Genomic DNA, 17,543 nt, shown 5'->3' with positions numbered 1-17,543 from the left:
CCAGTAGCCAGCTCTGCTCTCTGGTTGCTGCTGAAACATGTCAGATATAACGCTGTCGCGTAGGATGAACGCATCGTGGGTGCTGCCAGGGTATCTCGCATCGACTGACATGGTGCGCTGCTTGTCGTCACACACGAGCTGCACATTGATAGAGTGGAAACCTTTCCTATTTCGGTACTGCTCAGAATCCTCCACAGGTGCTCGCAAGGCTCTGTGGGTACAATCAATGCAGCCCTGTACTTTTGGGAAGCCGGCAATCCTGAAGAAGCCCACAGCCCTCTCATGGATCGCTTGTGCAGTCATTGGGAAATTGATGAAGTCATTCCTTCGCGCATACAGTGCAGCCGTGACCTGGTAAATGCAGGCATGTATTGCACGTTGAGAGATGGCACACACAACTCCAGTTGTAGCCTGAAACGGTCCCAAGGCATAGAAATAAAGTGCAGCTGTTACCTTCACTGCAACAGACAGGGCAGTTGGCGTTCTGCTTCTGGGCTACAAATCTGCTCTCAGCATATCACAGATCTCAGCGACAACTTCTCTGCGGAAACGCAGCCTTTTGACACAATCAGCCTCCCTCATGTCCAGGTACGAGCGCCTGGCTCGATATTGTCGACGTGGGTAAGGTCTCCTGCCCATCAACCCAAGGGCTATGACGTTCCTGGTGAGCTCTCATCAATTTTCTCCTATGCAGTGAATTGATGGTGAACCATTGCATAATACGTTGTGTTGACAATGCAGCACCCATTCTGCAAATTTAAGTTTAAAAGTGTCGATGTGGCTGCCTCTCCCTGTCCCAGTGTCCTCAGTCCCCCTCACAGCTCGAAGGCTGCTTGATTGCTGTGTCTTCGCCTGCCGCCCAGTCACTGACGATGCCCCATCCCATGGCCAAATGGCTTCAGTCCCCCTCACAGCTCGAAGGCTGCTTGCTATAACTTCGGCTGCCGTCGAGCCACTGACGCCGCCCCTATTGCGTGGCTGAATGGCCTCAGTCCCCTTCACAGCTCGAAGGCTGCTTGCTGCTGCTGTTGGGCTGCTGTCGAGACACTGACGCTGCCCCTGTCTCCAACATGGAAGGCCTGCCTGAAGCACAGCAGCTCGAAGGCTGCTGCTGTTTTACACAGGTAGGAACATGGAATATTTAATCTTTGCTTTGTTTATAAATTTTTATTCAGGTTGGATCTTTATTTGTATAAGTATGACTGTTGAATGATTGTAGAATTTAATTACTTCCCTTCCCCCCACCCCCTCGTTCCCTGCGCCTAATTTGTAACCTACGCCTCATTTGTAAAGTGTAGGCAAGGTTTTTTCGAGCGCACAAAAATCTTCACTTACTCCATTCTAAGTTAGTTTGGAGTAAGTTTTCACTGCCTAAACTTTGAAAACAGGCGTAAGTGGCCAGACATGCCCCCTTTTGAAAGAAAAATTCTGTTCCCAAGTGAAACTGTTCTAACTGACTAGAACTGGAGCAAACTAAATGCCGAGAATTGCAATTTCTAAGATACTCCATTCTAAACTAGTTGCTCCAAAAAAATAGGAGCAACTCAGCCGAAACTTGACCCCCGAGATGCCATCGACACCGCCCGTTCTATTTTGGCTCATAGACCACAACAGAAAATGTGTTCCGTAACTTTTTCTTGGAAAAGAAATCACGAAAAATTTATTTATTTTGTATTATAAAATCAATTCGCCTGTAATGAGATTATTATTGTGTTAGTCTGTGGGATTGGATTGCTAAAGAAAAATCTCTCCCACCCTTAATCCACACAAAGAGCTACATTCTAAGAGAAATATCAATGGCAAGTCAACTTTTGAAAGATACTCAGAGATACATAAAATACATGCTTTTGCAATAATGATTTTCTACAATATTGAGCTAAACAGAGCGTTCAAAAGGAACAGGAGGAAGTCATTCAGCCCTCGAGCCTATTCCACCATTCAATCAGATTATATACCTCAACTCCATTTATTTGTCTGATCCATATCCCACACCAATGGAGTTCAGTTTAACAAATGCCATCTTAATTTTAAATTTGTTGTACTTTGTTTTATTCGAAATGATGTATAGAAATAGGATAATTTATCACATTCAGTTTGGTTTAGATCAATGTTGCTATTACAAGAGAGACAACAGAAGACTCCCAACACTGAATATGCAGTAGTATTAAACTGGCTGTACTGAGTGATATACAGCTTCTTTATCACTATCTACATATTCAAAGCTGCATGGCAGTCTGTTACATCAAAGAAAGAAAATAAATCATGTCTGTAAATAAGTTTCATCAAATAGGGTGAGGTTAAATTGGAATGCATGTTTTGCTTCCCCTGCATAAGTGTGGCAGTTTTTCAAGAATAAAGGAAATGTTTAAAATCTTTCTACATAAAACCATATTTCTTACATTATTCAAATACCTTTCAATGTTACTCAACTCCGATATAATTCCAGTATAATGCTGAAACTTCCTGTGAATGGCTACCGCTGTGTCTTTGATTGCAGCTCTTTTCACTTTACCTGCATATAAGAAGTTAGATTTTAGAACCAAAAGCTGAAATAGATTCAGCTACTTTATTCCCCAATTTAAAAAAAAAGGCTTGTGCAGTCAGTTCAGTAATAAGCTTCTGCAAAAATGTGATTTTATTTTTTAAACATATGGCTATATGGTTTGTAGCCTCTTCTACAGCTGAAAAGGGAATCAATTTAGAGAAAGAAAACCTAGGAGGTGCATACTCTGTATAAATTACTCTCTTTTGTCATTTCAAAAATACATCTTCCAGTTTATGCAAAATCCAAGTTTCACCCTAATGGAGGCCTCTACCTGAAGTCACGACAACATAGATTACAGGAGTGGACCCAATGCATCTCAGGCAGCTCAAATAATTTATTTGAAAGTGAGCACTTTAACATTCGATCCAGACACCAAATTACAGATTTCCAGGTCAGGAAAAGATAGAAAGAAAAGTAGAACATGCTGGAATAACCTAGCATCTGTGGAGAAAACAGATCAGTTAATATTTCAGATAGAGATCAGATCCGGAGAGGAAAAATTAGTGTCAAATGGGTACATAACAGCACTCAGTCGCAGTAACTTTTCCAAGTTCAGATCTGACCCCAGGCCAGCACTAAACATTGATTTTGAGTTAAATCACTGGAACTAGTTCTGGAGTCACCTGTCTTCTTTGGAGCAGATCTAGATGATGAAATATTCAAGCTCCATGAAAGGAAATAAAAGAATGACAAAAGTGAAGCTAGTGAGCGAAATACTGATGAGGGAATACTTTATACTTAAACTTTTCCTTTTACAATTCATCATTTTACTGCACTTGTAACTCCAACATTTTTCATACCTGTAAGTCTTGTACTGAAGTTATAAAATATGCTGTTTTACACTATTCCTCCAATATACACGTTCAAAAATTTTAAATATTCAGATCAGATTTCTTCCTGATGTTGGCACTGCACTCAGACTAACATTATTGTTTCGGTCGAGGGGAGATATTTCAAAAATAATATTTCAACTGGTTTGAATTGTTATCCTAGTCAGCTAATGGGTGAGTTAATGGTCTGTATTCCTTTCTTGAGAGATGGGTAGGGTGGTGAGCTTCCAGGAACAGGCCCCAGACTGCTTGGTTTTAGATAGGGGCTGGTCACTCATTTGGACTGAGAGTGCAGAATGTTTCAGTGTAAGGGGTGTCGCAGTTGTGTGGGGCGGACTGGTTGGGCTGGGTGCTCTTTACCTTTCCGCTATTGTTCATAGGTTTGTATGTAACATTCAGGGCTGCTGACCAAGGGCCGTGCAGCTCTTTGTCTGTCGGCACGGACACAATGGGCCGAAATGGCCTCCTTTTGAGCTATAAATTCTGTGTTTCTATATTTCCCACAGGTTCTTCAGACACACGTTTGTTGTGAGAAGGGCTGTGCTTCGGATATAGGATGCACCTGCTTGCAACTAGTAGTGAGAGCTTTGCTTGTCATAATGCCTAGGTTGCTGTACTCTGCCATTCCTTCTCAATTAACTGGTGGCCTAAGTCTTGTTCCCAAGTCCTCTTCAGGTTTTCTATGCTTTTTTTGTTAAAAAGGTGAACACAAATCACAGAATAGAGATGCGACTTTCGGTCTCAGAAATATTGACCTGGGTCCCTGGCGGGCAGTATCTGAAACAGGGAGGCCAGAGAGGATATTTATCTTTATTGTATTTAGCTTACTTAGGAGTGATGGGGGCAGTTTTGTTTATCTAGTCAGAGCAGTTTACTTAGATGGGGAAGTAGCTGCAGGGGAAGATTGGATGACTCACCTGCACTCGGGTAAGTCACGACAGGGGGAAGAAAAGAGTCTCATGGGAATATGGAGCGGGCCAAAAAGTGGTGGCCCAAAATTTCCCTTTGAGGTCCATTGAAGCACTCCTGGCCCCACAAAGGCAAGTGTAAATAGCTTCTTCCCCGAAAGGTTTTACCGAGCAGGCACCCTGCTCAATACATCATTAAAGTGCCATTGTCGTCCAACGCAAGTCATATCTAAATGAGAGCCATGCTCAAGTCAGACAGCTATCTCAGTCAGAGGCAAGAACAGAAAGATTAAAACTGATATGGGGCAGGAATGGAGCAGCAAATAGTGCCGCCCGATTTTAGCTCCCATTCTGCCCAGTTTAAGCCGGGTGGAGGAAGTTAAAATTCCTCCTATGGATTAATTAACATTAATGGTACAGTACCATTATAGAATTGCGTTTCAATTAATTTGGTGCAGCAAATATTGCAGGTCAGTTGAAGAAAGGAAGACTTGCATCTTTATAGCATATTATGTCTCTTAGGAACATCTCAAAGAATCTTACATAGTGCAATACTTTAAAGTACAGTGAATGTTCAGTTGGCAAATGTGGCTGGCATTTTGGATGCAGGAAGATACAACAAGCAGCAATGAGAAGACTAGTTATTCTACTTTTGATAGTGCTGGCTGAGGGAAGAATATTGTCAGGACGCAAAAAGAACTCCCTGCTCTTCTTCAATGAGGGCCTTGGGTGGCTCAGTTGGTACCAGTCTTGCCTGTGTCAGAAGATCGTGGGTTCAAGTCCCACTCCAGAAATTTGGGCACAAAAATCTAGGCTGATATAGTGCATACTGAGGGAGTGCTGCACTGTCGGAGATGCCGTCTTTCGGATGAGATGTTAAACCGGGCCCCGTCTTCTCTCTCAGGTGGATGTATAAGACTCTATGGCACAATTTCGAAGAGCAGGGGAGTGAGTTATCCCCAGTGTCCTGGCCAATATTTATCCCTCAATCAACATTACCAAAACAGATGATCTGGTCATTATTACATTGCTGTTTGTGGGAACTTGCTGTGCACAAATTGGCTGCAGCATCTCCTATATTAAGACAGTGACTACACTTCAAAAAGTACTTCATTGGCTGTAAAGCACTTTGGGACATCCGGTGGTTGTGAAAGGCACTATATAAATGCAAGTCTTTCATTCTTCGGGGTCAGAACAGGCCGTTCACTATCCCACACAATATATTTGTGGGGGTGGGGAAAAGAGAGGAAATTACTAAAAATACAAGGATAGTTTTCTTTCAGTACCCATTAGTCGTTCTCCCCCCACCCCATGCCCTTTACAGGCACTTTAATTTAAAAATACCAATCTTCTACCTCCCTCAACTTGCCGAATGGTAAAATGTTTCCATCTAGTTATTGTGCAGTTTGCAAGTATTCAGCTCACTGGCAATGTTTAAACATGACAATTGAATGAAAGTGTCAGTAAAAGAGGTAGAACACCACCAGTTTAAAACATTCTGCTTATTAAAATTTAAATGCTGGTGAACAAAGAAACTGACAGAGAAAGTTACTCTAGGGCGAAAAGCTCAGGATTTGTTACTGAGTATTGTACAAATTGACAAATCATTCAATTCCAGGTTCTTATGGGCTAACTCCCAACAGAATGTCACAGGCTAAAGGTCAATTTGAAGGTCTGCATAAGTATCAATTTCAAACATGGAGGAACCATATATAAAAAAAACCTCAGCACTACAGACTTTCTTTTAAAACAAGAAAACTTTCAAATCATTTCTGAATTCTAATACCAGTTCCCTACTGCAAGCGATCAGTTAGTAAACTACTTTAAAATGATAGAGAGTTAGAACTAGCAACGAAGTAGCAAGGCTCTTCAAAAATCACTTAAAACCAGAAAGTACTTTGATGAGAAAGATGACACCCATAGATTTTCAGAGATCTCCGAGTGAGTAAATATAAATCGAAGAGTCTATAAAATAAAAAAAAGGATGGTCACAATGAATGTTTTACCTTATTTTGGGCCCAAGTTTCGGCCTGAGTTGCTCCTGTTTTTTTGGAGCAACTGGTTTAGAATGGAGTATCTTAGAAATTGCAATTCTCGACATTTAGTTTGTTCCAGTTCTAGTCAGCCAGAACAGTTTCATTTAAGAACAGTTTTTTTTTCCAAAAGGGGGCGTGTCCGGCCATTTACGCCCGTTTTGAAAGTTTAGGCAGCAAAAACACTCCAAATTAACTTAGAATGGAGTAAGTGTAGATTTTTGTACGCTCAGAAAAACCTTGCCTACACTTAGAAAATCAGGCGATGGGAACAGGGGGGAGGGGAGGGGGGAAGGAGGGTTTACAAACATTAAACTCTTCACTTTTACAAATAAAGAGCCATCATCAATAATAAATCAATAAATAAACCAATAAATCAATCCAAATAAATTAAAAGATAAAATTAAATTTTTTTTTAAATCACTCAATAAATAAAAAATTATTTCTACTCACCTACTGCAGCACCAGGGAGAAGGGGGGGGGGAGGGAAGAGCAGAAGATTGGGAGGGGGGGGGAAGAAAGAAGATGATTGGGGGGGGGGGGGGAGAAAGAGAAGAAGATTGGGGGGAGGAAGAAAGAGAAGAAGATTGGGGGGGGAGAAAGAGAAGAAGATTGGGGGGGGAGAAAGAGAAGAAGATTGGGGGGGGAGAAAGAGAAGAAGATTGGGGGGGGAGAAAGAGAAGAAGATTGGGGGGGGAGAAAGAGAAGAAGATTGGGGGGGGGAGAAAGAGAAGAAGATTGGGGGGGGAGAAAGAGAAGAAGATTGGGGGGGGAGAAAGAGAAGAAGATTGGGGGGGGAGAAAGAGAAGAAGATTGGGGGGGGAGAAAGAGAAGAAGATTGGGGGGGGAGAAAGAGAAGAAGATTGGGGGGGGAGAAAGAGAAGAAGATTGGGGGGGGAGAAAGAGAAGAAGATTGGGGGGGGAGAAAGAGAAGAAGATTGGGGGGGGAGAAAGAGAAGAAGATTGGGGGGGGAGAAAGAGAAGAAGATTGGGGGGGGAGAAAGAGAAGAAGATTGGGGGGGGAGAAAGAGAAGAAGATTGGGGGGGGAGAAAGAGAAGAAGATTGGGGGGGGAGAAAGAGAAGAAGATTGGGGGGGGAGAAAGAGAAGAAGATTGGGGGGGGAGAAAGAGAAGAAGATTGGGGGGGGGGAGAAAGAGAAGAAGATTGGGGGGGGAGAAAGAGAAGAAGATTGGGGGGGGGAGAAAGAGAAGAAGATTGGGGGGGGAGAAAGAGAAGAAGATTGGGGGGGGAGAAAGAGAAGAAGATTGGGGGGGGAGAAAGAGAAGATGATTGGGGGGGGGAGAAAGAGAAGAAGATTGGGGGGGGGGAGAAAGAGAAGATTGGGGGGGGAGAAAGAGAAGAAGATTGGGGGGGGGGGAGAAAGAGAAGAAGATTGGGGGGGGGAGAAAGAGAAGAAGATTGGGGGGGGGGAGAAAGAGAAGAAGATTGGGGGGGGGGGAGAAAGAGAAGAAGATTGTGGGGGGGAGAAAGAGAAGAAGATTGTGGGGGGGGGGGAGAAAGAGAAGAAGATTGTGGGGGGGGGAGAAAGAGAAGAAGATTGGGGGGGGGAGAAAGAGAAGAAGATTGGGGGGGGGAGAAAGAGAAGAAGATTGGGGGGGGGAGAAAGAGAAGAAGATTGGGGGGGGGAGAAAGAGAAGAAGATTGGGGGGGGGGAGAAAGAGAAGAAGATTGGGGGGGGGAGAAAGAGAAGAAGATTGGGGGGGGGAGAAAGAGAAGAAGATTGGGGGGGGGGAGAAAGAGAAGAAGATTGGGGGGGGGGAGAAAGAGAAGAAGATTGGGGGGGGAGAAAGAGAAGAAGATTGGGAGGGGGAGAAAGAGAAGATTGGGGGGGGAGAAAGAGAAGAAGATTAGGGGGGGAGAAAGAGAAGAAGATTGGGGGGGAGAAAGAGAAGAAGATTGGGGGGGGGGGAGAAAGAGAAGAAGATTGGGGGGGGAGAAAGAGAAGATGATTGGGGGGGGGGAGAGAGAAATAAGAAGATTGGGGGGGAGAAAGAGAAGATTGGGGGGGGTGGGAGGAAAGAGAGGTGAGGAAGATGGCGGGGGGGGGGGGGGGGAAAGAGCGGGTGGAGGAAGAAGGCCCGCACGCAGTCAATGCCAGGCTGCTGCCACCGCCGACTCTTCGGGCAGGGCCCGCCCCAGCGAGATGCAGGGTGAGCAGGCCCCGCCGACGGCGAGGAAGCCAGGTCCCGCCGAGGATTTCGGGCGGGGCCCGCATGCAGCCGATCCCGGGCTTCCGACGTCTTTTCGGGCGGGGCCCGCCCCAGCGAGATGCAGGGTGGGCAGGCCTCGCCGACGTCGAGGAAGCCAGGCCCCGCCGAGGACCGGGCAGGGCCCTCATGCAGCTGATACCGGGCTGCCGATGTCTCTACGGGCGGGCCCCGCTGATGACAACGACCGACGACACCGACTGCCAGGAGTTCTTCGGGCGGGGCCCGCCCCAGCGAGATGTCGGGCGGGCGGGCCCCGCCGCCGAGATAAGATGTGCAGGCCACTCGGCCGGGGATAGGGGAGACGTCCCTTCGGCCTGGGATAGGGTCGTCGCCCCGGAGACAGGACTGTTTTCGCCGCAAGGCTGTAGCTCCGCCCCCAGCAGCTCCTGCTGCACCATGCCGAGGTGGAATTGGGCCTACAGCTATCGGAGAATCGGGAGGTAAGTATGCGGCGCAATTTTTGTTCTATAAATTAGGCGGGCCTCTCCGATGTGCACCGTTCCGGTGGGCGGCCGAAGCTTGGGCCCTTTATGTTTGCTCCAGTAGAAGAAATACAATGGCAGTATTTTTCTTTAATGTAGATTGGTTGTTAATCAAATAAGAAATGCATTAAAAAAGTTAAATTGAATAAAATGTGGAAAACTGGAAAAGGTTGATTCAGAAGGAATTAAATGAGATGACTTAAATTGGGATTGAAATGAAATAAAATGGAGTTGTGGTAATTGGTACTAGCTGTTACTAAGGGGTTCCCATATGACTTCCTCCTCTTTTGGTCAGTTGTGAGTGTTGTACCAATACCGTTCAATTTTGTGAACAGGGGAATAAGGAGATGCCTGTATTTTCCTATATTACAACAGTGACTGTACTTCAAAACGTATGCCATTGGCTTTAAAGCACTTTGGGACATCGTGAGGTCATGAAAGGCACTCTGAAAATGCAATTTCTTCTTTCCAGCAGGACTTTTTAATGCATTTAAAGAGAAGCTGGATAAACACATGAGGGAGAAAGGAATAGAAGGTTATGCTGATCGAATTAGAAGAAGAGGGGCAGGAAGAGGCCTGTGTGGAGCATAAACACCAGCATGAACCAGTTGGGCCAAATGATCTGTTTCTGTGCTGTATATTCTATGTAATTTCTTTCTGTACAATTTTTAAAAAGTAATACAAAACATTAAAAAAAAAAGGACAGGGCAGTTGCCTTTGCTGCCTGTAGCATGTTTTTCCTTGTCCCTTATTTGAAAAACTTTGCTGCCTGTAGCATGTTTTTCCTTGTCCCTTATTTGAAAAACTACAACATCAGTTGAAAAGTATAATTACATCCAATTATGTAATGGCCAGATGCTATTGCTCATCTACAATAAGAATACGTCATTTTGATAATTTCCAACGGTAGTTGAAATATTTTTCCCCTTCTGGTATTCTACAGGTTTGAAACTTCGTGGACTTTAGTCCTCATTAATAAGAATATGTAATACTCACCTCTACTGAGTATGAGGAGGATATGGAGAGCAGCTACAAATCCCACAATTCCTTGTATGGCTTCAGAGTTGATACAATCCGTTAATTCATTTATAAATGATCTAAAGAGATGGGCAATGATTAATATCAGCAGTCCCGTGTTATAAAACAATGATTCAAACTGACGTAGTTATTTAAGTAGAGGACAGTCAGATATCAATGTACTATTCAGGTGGGCAGAACAGTGGCAAATGGAATTCAATCCGGATAAGTGTGAGGTAATGCAATTGGGAAGGTTTAACCAGGCAAGGGAGTACACATTAAATAGTACGACACTGAAATGTGGAGAGGAACAAAGGGACCTTGGAGTGCAGGTCCACAGATCCCTGAAGATAGCAGAACAGGTAGATAAGGTGGTTAAGGCAGCATATGGAATACTTGCCTTTATTAGTTGAGGCATGGAATACAAGAGCAAGGACATTATGCTTGAACTGTATAAAACACTGGTTAGTCTGCAGCTGGAGTAATGTGTGCAGTTCTGGTCACCAAATTACAAGAAAGATTTGATTGTACTGGAAAGGGTGCAAAGGAGATTTACAAGAATGTTGCTTGGACTGGAGAATTTTGACTGAGGTAAGATTGGAGATGCTGGATCTGTTTTCTATGGAACAGAGGAGGCTGAGGGGAGACCCGATTGAGCTGTATCGTGGGCCACCCTGACCTGTGAGAACACACCACCACAGGTCGGGGCTATAAATAGCGCTGGAGCACAGGGCCTTGGAACATCGTGGGCGAAGGTGCGGCAAATGAGGGTATGGGGCCCAGAAGAACCGAGGGCCCAGGGACAGCATGGGCCAGCCCACACAGCGACGTGTGCATGCACTAGGTCCGTGCAGCAGAGCAGCTCTCCAGTCGTCCTGGTTAACCCTTGCCATTGGATAACGGTCTAGCTCTGTCAAGCCCATGTGGTGGCTGGTATGCAATGGTCACCACACGTTAAAAAAATCCACGCACAGGCATCTTCCACCCTTCAATTGGAGTTCAGGACTGGAACATCGGGTCCTTCATTGAAACATCTGTGAACTCTTGTGGAAGCAAGTCATCATCATCATAAGATTATGAGGGGCCTGGATAGAGTAGATAGGAAGGACCTGTTCCCCTTGGCAGAGGGGTCAACAACCAGGAGGCATAGATTTAAAGCAATTGGGGGGTGGTAGAGAGGAGATCTGAGGAGAAATGTCTTTACCCAGAGGATAGTGGGGGGCTGGAACTCACTGCCTTAAAGAGTGGTAGAGGCAGAAAGCCTCAGCACATTTAAAAAAATACTTAGATGTGCACTCAAAATGCCATACCTACAAGGCTACGGACAAAGAGCTGGAAAGTGGGATTAGCCTGGATAGCTCTTAGTCGGCCGGCGCAGGCACGATGGGCCGAAATGGCCTCCTTCCGTGCTGTAAATTTCTATGATTTTCAAATACAAAGGATTTTTTTTTTTAGTCATGATCAGCATATTTTCCTCAAAACAGCTAAAGGAAACTACAGAACATTTATTAAACTATAAAAGTTAGCACAATATGATGTCAGAAATTGTGCTGGAGTACCAATTAATCACAGTTTTATCGTAGCCCAATACAAACTCAAAATATGAAGAAAAGAAAAGATACACGACTATTTGTAGTTGCATATGTGCTAGTTCAATCTCAACACTATTTGAATTGAGACTATGCTAATGTCCAATAGTCCCTATTTTGCCTTGTAAAGAAAAGATACATGTACAATATTATGAAAATTTAGCTTTAAATGACATTTTTGTAGCAAACTGTGAAACGCCTTTTTTTGATCTACACCTTGGGGAAGAAATAATCAAGAAGCAAGAGGGCTTTCTTTCTCTCGGAATATTATCTAATCAAATCTTTAAAAAAAAAAACTGTATTAATAGCCATGTATTCCTTCTGATTTTGGAGATTGATTGCCACCCTGTCTCATAAACATGGTAACATTTCTTAAAAAGAGGAAAAAAAACCATCTTTCTCCACAATCTATTCAAGAGCTGCTAGTCATCCATCAGTTAAGCAGTTTAATCTTACCTCAGCAAACCAGGATATTTTAGTACAATAGCCAGTAAGTAGCTTGAAAGTAGTGGCAGATCAGCAGTGGTCTCAGGTGGAGCAACATCTTCTGGATCAGATTTCTGAAATTGAAAGTATATGTTGAGGAATTAGACAATTTTGATTAGAACTTATAACAGTTACTATATCCAAAATATTTGATCTTAAATAACTTGTAAATATGTGAGAAAATAATGTAGTTCTTGCCCTACAAAATTAAAAACTGGAATACCATGGCATTCCCCACTTATTAAAAGATCAGACTGCAGCCCTGATCGCTTAAACTCTCACTGCTCAATGCTTTTAACAGAATAAGAACTTTGTTCATCTATGCAGAATTCTGAACACATTAAATGAACAGGACGATAGAAGATAGGAGATAGAACAATGCACATATTGTCAATAGATTCAAACAGAACCCTGGATTTTACAAATGTTACATCAAGTGTTGAGATTAATTTTATTCAACATTGCACCTTTAGGTAGCATACTCTATTTCGAACCCAATGGGAAATTATACTCGCACTTTGTACAGAAAACACTACTCAGTACACAACAATTTTGCTTACGATGGCTAAGTTTACAGCTTCTTGTTTTGTGCATTTTTTTGCTGTGTTGTTTTAATTTCAATTGGTTTTGTACACTAGATTGCAGAATGGGAACAGCTGGAGATAACTGCAACCAGGACACAAATCTCAATTATGTTTTCCCATTATTGTACATAGCCCAACTTACACTAGAGGTATTTATTGGCAATGCATGTTCTGATCTTTGCTATTTGGTGTCACGTGGAATGATGGATTTCTCTGCTATCATAGTAAACAGATATTTAAAATAAAACAAAAAAGTGATTCATAATTTGGTTGAAATGATGTAACTGCAGACTTTTTAAAAAAGTTTTGTTTGAAATCCTAAAGTCCTGCAGCCACTGGAAGCTAACTCCATTTGATTCTCTGCAAGGAATATAATTGTATTTACAGAGTACCATTTATGAGAAAATCCTTTGCAATTCACAAGTAATGCAGTTACTCTCATTTATGTACTTTTACTTCTTAAAAAAATGCCAGTCATCCACTAAGCATCCTTTGCAACACTTGTATTTCACTAAAGACTATACTGCCAGACAGCAGACATCTGATTAACTTTCATTCAGGAAGATTCGGCATGGCCTCACCATGGATTTTTTTTTTTGGGGGTGGGGGGGGGGGGGGGGTGATGGTCATGGGTTTCTGAGTTTAATGGGCCTCACCTCTTCAGTACTTATTTTTGCGACTTTGTTTTACACTCCAATACCCATAGTGAGACAATCTGGCTGATTGAGTAATTCCACCTGACATCTGTTGCTCAATCTTCCCATGGCAGATGAGTGAGTTGATACTGCAATAAAACATACTTCAAGCTCACCTTTTTTAAAGAATGCATAGTTTCAGCCAGTATAGCAGCCAAAAGTGTTGAGAGGATCTCTTGGTGAATTCCTTCATGAGCGCCATGCCAGTTCTGAACTGTGCTGATGAATTCTCCAAGAACTGACTGAATAGATACCAGCATCTTAAAAAAAAATGCCACATTTCTATTAGTCAAGTGGACATTTGGATTCTTCAAAAGATGTAATTTACACCAAAATATACATGATGCAATTTATTAAAGCAACTGCATGTAACTCATAGGGACAATGCTACAGTTCAAAATACACTGGTACAAACAATAATCACACTGCCAAAAATAATCACACCGTCTTATTTTGCTCCAACTTTTCTCAGACTTAAATATCTTGAGAAAATCAAATTTAAAGACTTCCTTATTTTTGTACACTGTACAACAACACTTATATACCTGAACATATTTATGACTAAATGCTAGACTACAGAACCTTTGATTACTGTGGTACACCTTTCAAAAACTTGAATTGGAAGGTGGATCATCCTACTTTACTCATTCTTTGAACCCAGCTACATTCTGTGCACCATGGATATACAAAATCAAATCAGCAGGCATATTCATAAGGAATATCTGACCCTTTAGGAAGCAACCGCAACTAGAAATATGATTTTTTTATTCCCCACATGGCCACCTTCAGTTACTATTGATCAGAAAAACTTAGCAGAAAAATCCACAAAATTCCTACGAGGGCAAGGAACATGACGCAGCAAAGTGCTTAATATTATTTATCAACAGGTTTACAGCATCAAACACATCCCTTTGGCCCATTGTGTCTCTGCTGCCTTTTTGCCAGAGCATATCAAAACTAATTCCACTGTCCCACTCTCTCCACAAAGCCCTGAATCTGGACCTTCAAATATTTATCCAATTTTTCCTTAAAAGATACTAGTTTCTATCTCAGCCATTCCGTGGCAAAGCATTCCATGCTCCAACAACCCTCTGTATGACGAAAATTCTCCTAACCTCGCTCCTTGTCCTGTTAGTGACAATTTTAAATTGATGATGACCACTCTTCCCCAATCAGAAGAAATACGCTTTGCCTATTCACTATCAAAATTCCTCCTAATTTTTTATATCTATTACATTTCATAGAAACATAGAAATTTATAGCACAGAAGGAGGCCATTTCGGCCCATCTTGCCCACGCCGGCCGATAACGCACGGCCCTCGGTCAGCAGCCCTGAAGGTTACATATAAACTCATGAACAATGGCGGAAAGGCAAAGAGCACACAGCCCAATCAGTCCGCCTCACACAACTGCAATACCCCTTATACTGAAACATTCTACCGTCCACCCCAACTGGAGCCATGTGATCTCCTGGGGGAGGCAAAAAACAGATTTAAAAACCCAGGCCAATTTAGGGAGAAAAAAATCTGGGAAAATTTCTCTCCTACCCATCCAGGCAATTGAAACTAGTCCAGAGGGTCACCCTGGCCATATTCGATTCCCTGCAGTACTTACCATTATATCTGCGTCGGCCAACAAAAGGTTATCCAGTCTCATCCCAATTACCAGCTCTAGATCTGTAACCCTGCAGGTTACAGCATTTTAAGTGCCCATCCAACCATCTTTTAAATGTGGTGAGGGTTTCTGAATCCACCACTCTTCCAGGCAGTGAGTTCCAGATCCCCACAACCCTCTGCGTAAAGAAGACCCCCCTCAAAACCTTGCTAAACCTTCCACCAATCACCTTAAAACTATGCTCCCTCGTAATAGACCCCTCCACCAATGGAAATAGGTCCTTACTATCCACTATGTCCAGGCCCCTCAATATTTTGTATACCTCAATGAGGTATTCTTTCAACCTCCTCAGTTCCAATGAGAATAAACCCAGCCTATCCAATCTGTCCTCATAACTAAAATTCTCCATTCCAGGCAACATCCTAGTAAATCTCCTCTGCACCCGCTCTAGTACAATCACATCCTTCCTATAATACGGCGACCAGAACTGCACGCAGTACTCCAGCTGTGGCCTAACCAAATTATTATACAATTTAAGCATAACCTTACTGCTCTTGTATTCTATGCCTCGACCAATAAACGCAAGCATTCCGCATGCCTTCTTAACTACCTTGTCCACCTGGCCTGCTACTTTCAGGGATCTGTGGACAAGCATTCCAAGGACCCTTTGTTCATCTACACTATTAAATGCCTACCGCTTAATGTGTATACCCTTTCCTTATTAGCCCTCCCAAAGTGCATTTCCTCACACTTCTCTGAATTAAATTCCATTTGCCACTGTTCTGCCCACCTGATCAGTAGATTGATATCCTCCTGCAGCCCATGACTTTCCTCTTCATTATCAACCACACATCCAATTTTAGTGTCGTTTACAAACTTCTTAATCATACACCCTATATTCAAATCTAAATCGTTGATATACCACAAAAAACAAGGAAGCTAGTACTGAGCCCTGCGGAACCCTACTGGAAACATCCTTCCAGTCACAAAAACATCTATCAACCATTACCCTTTGCTCCCTATCTCCAAGCCAATTTTGGATCCAACTTGCCACTTTGCCCTGGATCCCATGGGCTTTAACCTTCATGACCAGTCTACCATGTGGGACCTTATCAAAAGCTTCCTCTTGTATAGTCCCAATATCTCAAATCTCTCCTCACTAGTTTCCCCATCCCTGGCATAATCCTCGAGTATTTTGCATGCGCTCTATGGTTTTAATGTCCTTTCTATAATAGGGTATCCAAAAATGCATACAGTAATCTATGGCATAAGCAATTTTTTTTCCCCAAAATTTCTCAGTACTTTTTGTACTCTATGCTCCTAATTATAAAACGCAAAATGCTAGTAGGCCATTTTTTTTTAAACTTGAACTTTCACTTTCAGGAATTTATATATTTGAATCCCTAGGTCTCTCACCCTTCATTGTCTCGGCATGGAGTGGTGCTCCAATTCCTTGTTTTGTTCTTCCAAAATGTATTACCTCACTTATCTAGATAGTATGTATGAATTTAACATATCATAAGTATGGCATGCTTGGAAGGAGCAGGTGACTTTGGACCTGTGGTCCCAAACCTTACCACTGGGGGCTTTCTTCCCCTCAAGTCTGGGTCTGTTGTCGACTAATTAATAGATTAATGACTAATTATGCCGATCAATCTCCATTATTATTGGATCATGCAATCTGCAGGATGGCAAGAGGCAAACTAGATGGACCATGGCCTTTTGTCCATTTTTCGAAGTCATTCTGAAGTCTTTTACAGTTCCCCTTTCATGTTATACCATGTAGGTAGAGAATTATGCAGAAAATGGGGAACCTAGCTTACCAAAACCAAGATTCAAAAGGCAATGAATAAGACATTGGTACAGGTTGAGCCTCCCTAATCCATCACCCTCGGGACCTGCCCTGCGCCGGATGAGGGATTTTGCCGGATGAGAGAAGGGAGGTTGCCCAAGGTCGAGGGGGGAGGAGGTGGCCCAAGGTCGGGGGTGGGGGAATGAAGTCGGTGGCCCGAGCAGGCCCCAAAGAATTGGCGCGGCCCAAGCATGCGGCCCGACCCCCCAGAGGGAGCACTGTGGGGAGGAGTGGCCAGCCCGAGGACTGTGGCGGCAGGAGTTCCAGCAGGGCGACAAGGAGGAGGCAACCGGTCAAGGAGAAAGATTATATTGGGGAGTAGGTTCTGCGCATGCGCCACTCGACAGCCAGGAATGGTGCCAGACGAGGGATGGTGCCGGATAAGGGAGTCCCAGATAAGAGAGGTTCAACCTGTATATGGGAAGGAAGCTAACTACATTCAAATGTTGAGGAAGGAGCACACACACACTTGCACTGAATATTTTTTCCTTGGCTGGTAGCAAGTTTTAAAAGCTTCTCAAGAAACAATGTTGTTAAACTTGTATGTCTTCCAGTAGAGAGCCATCTCGTGGTTATGGATAATAAGGCAACTGCTACTTTCATCTTCCTCTATTATAAAACCATCCTTGTTTGTTTTTTTTCTGATAAGAACATACGAATTAGGAGCATACGGCCC

General features: G+C 43.2%; 1 protein-coding gene across 3 annotated transcripts in view; it reads right to left on the bottom strand.

The window, feature by feature from the left end:
• ncapg2 (non-SMC condensin II complex, subunit G2) overlaps nt 1-17,543 on the bottom strand; it is an 82,328-nt gene that overhangs the window by 7,020 nt on the left and 57,765 nt on the right. For all 3 annotated transcript variants that reach the window (XM_070880095.1, XM_070880096.1, XM_070880097.1), the window contains 4 exons: nt 13,518-13,661; nt 12,093-12,196; nt 10,027-10,127; nt 2,413-2,512 (listed from right to left, as the gene is read on the bottom strand). In XM_070880095.1, the coding sequence (XP_070736196.1) occupies nt 2,413-2,512; nt 10,027-10,127; nt 12,093-12,196; nt 13,518-13,661 (449 nt within the window). The remainder of the gene's footprint in view (nt 1-2,412; nt 2,513-10,026; nt 10,128-12,092; nt 12,197-13,517; nt 13,662-17,543) is intronic.

Source organism: Pristiophorus japonicus, chromosome 5 (genome assembly GCF_044704955.1).
Source record: "Pristiophorus japonicus isolate sPriJap1 chromosome 5, sPriJap1.hap1, whole genome shotgun sequence".
Classification (NCBI taxonomy): domain Eukaryota; kingdom Metazoa; phylum Chordata; class Chondrichthyes; family Pristiophoridae; genus Pristiophorus; species Pristiophorus japonicus.
This window is presented reverse-complemented; position numbering and strand designations above follow the sequence as displayed.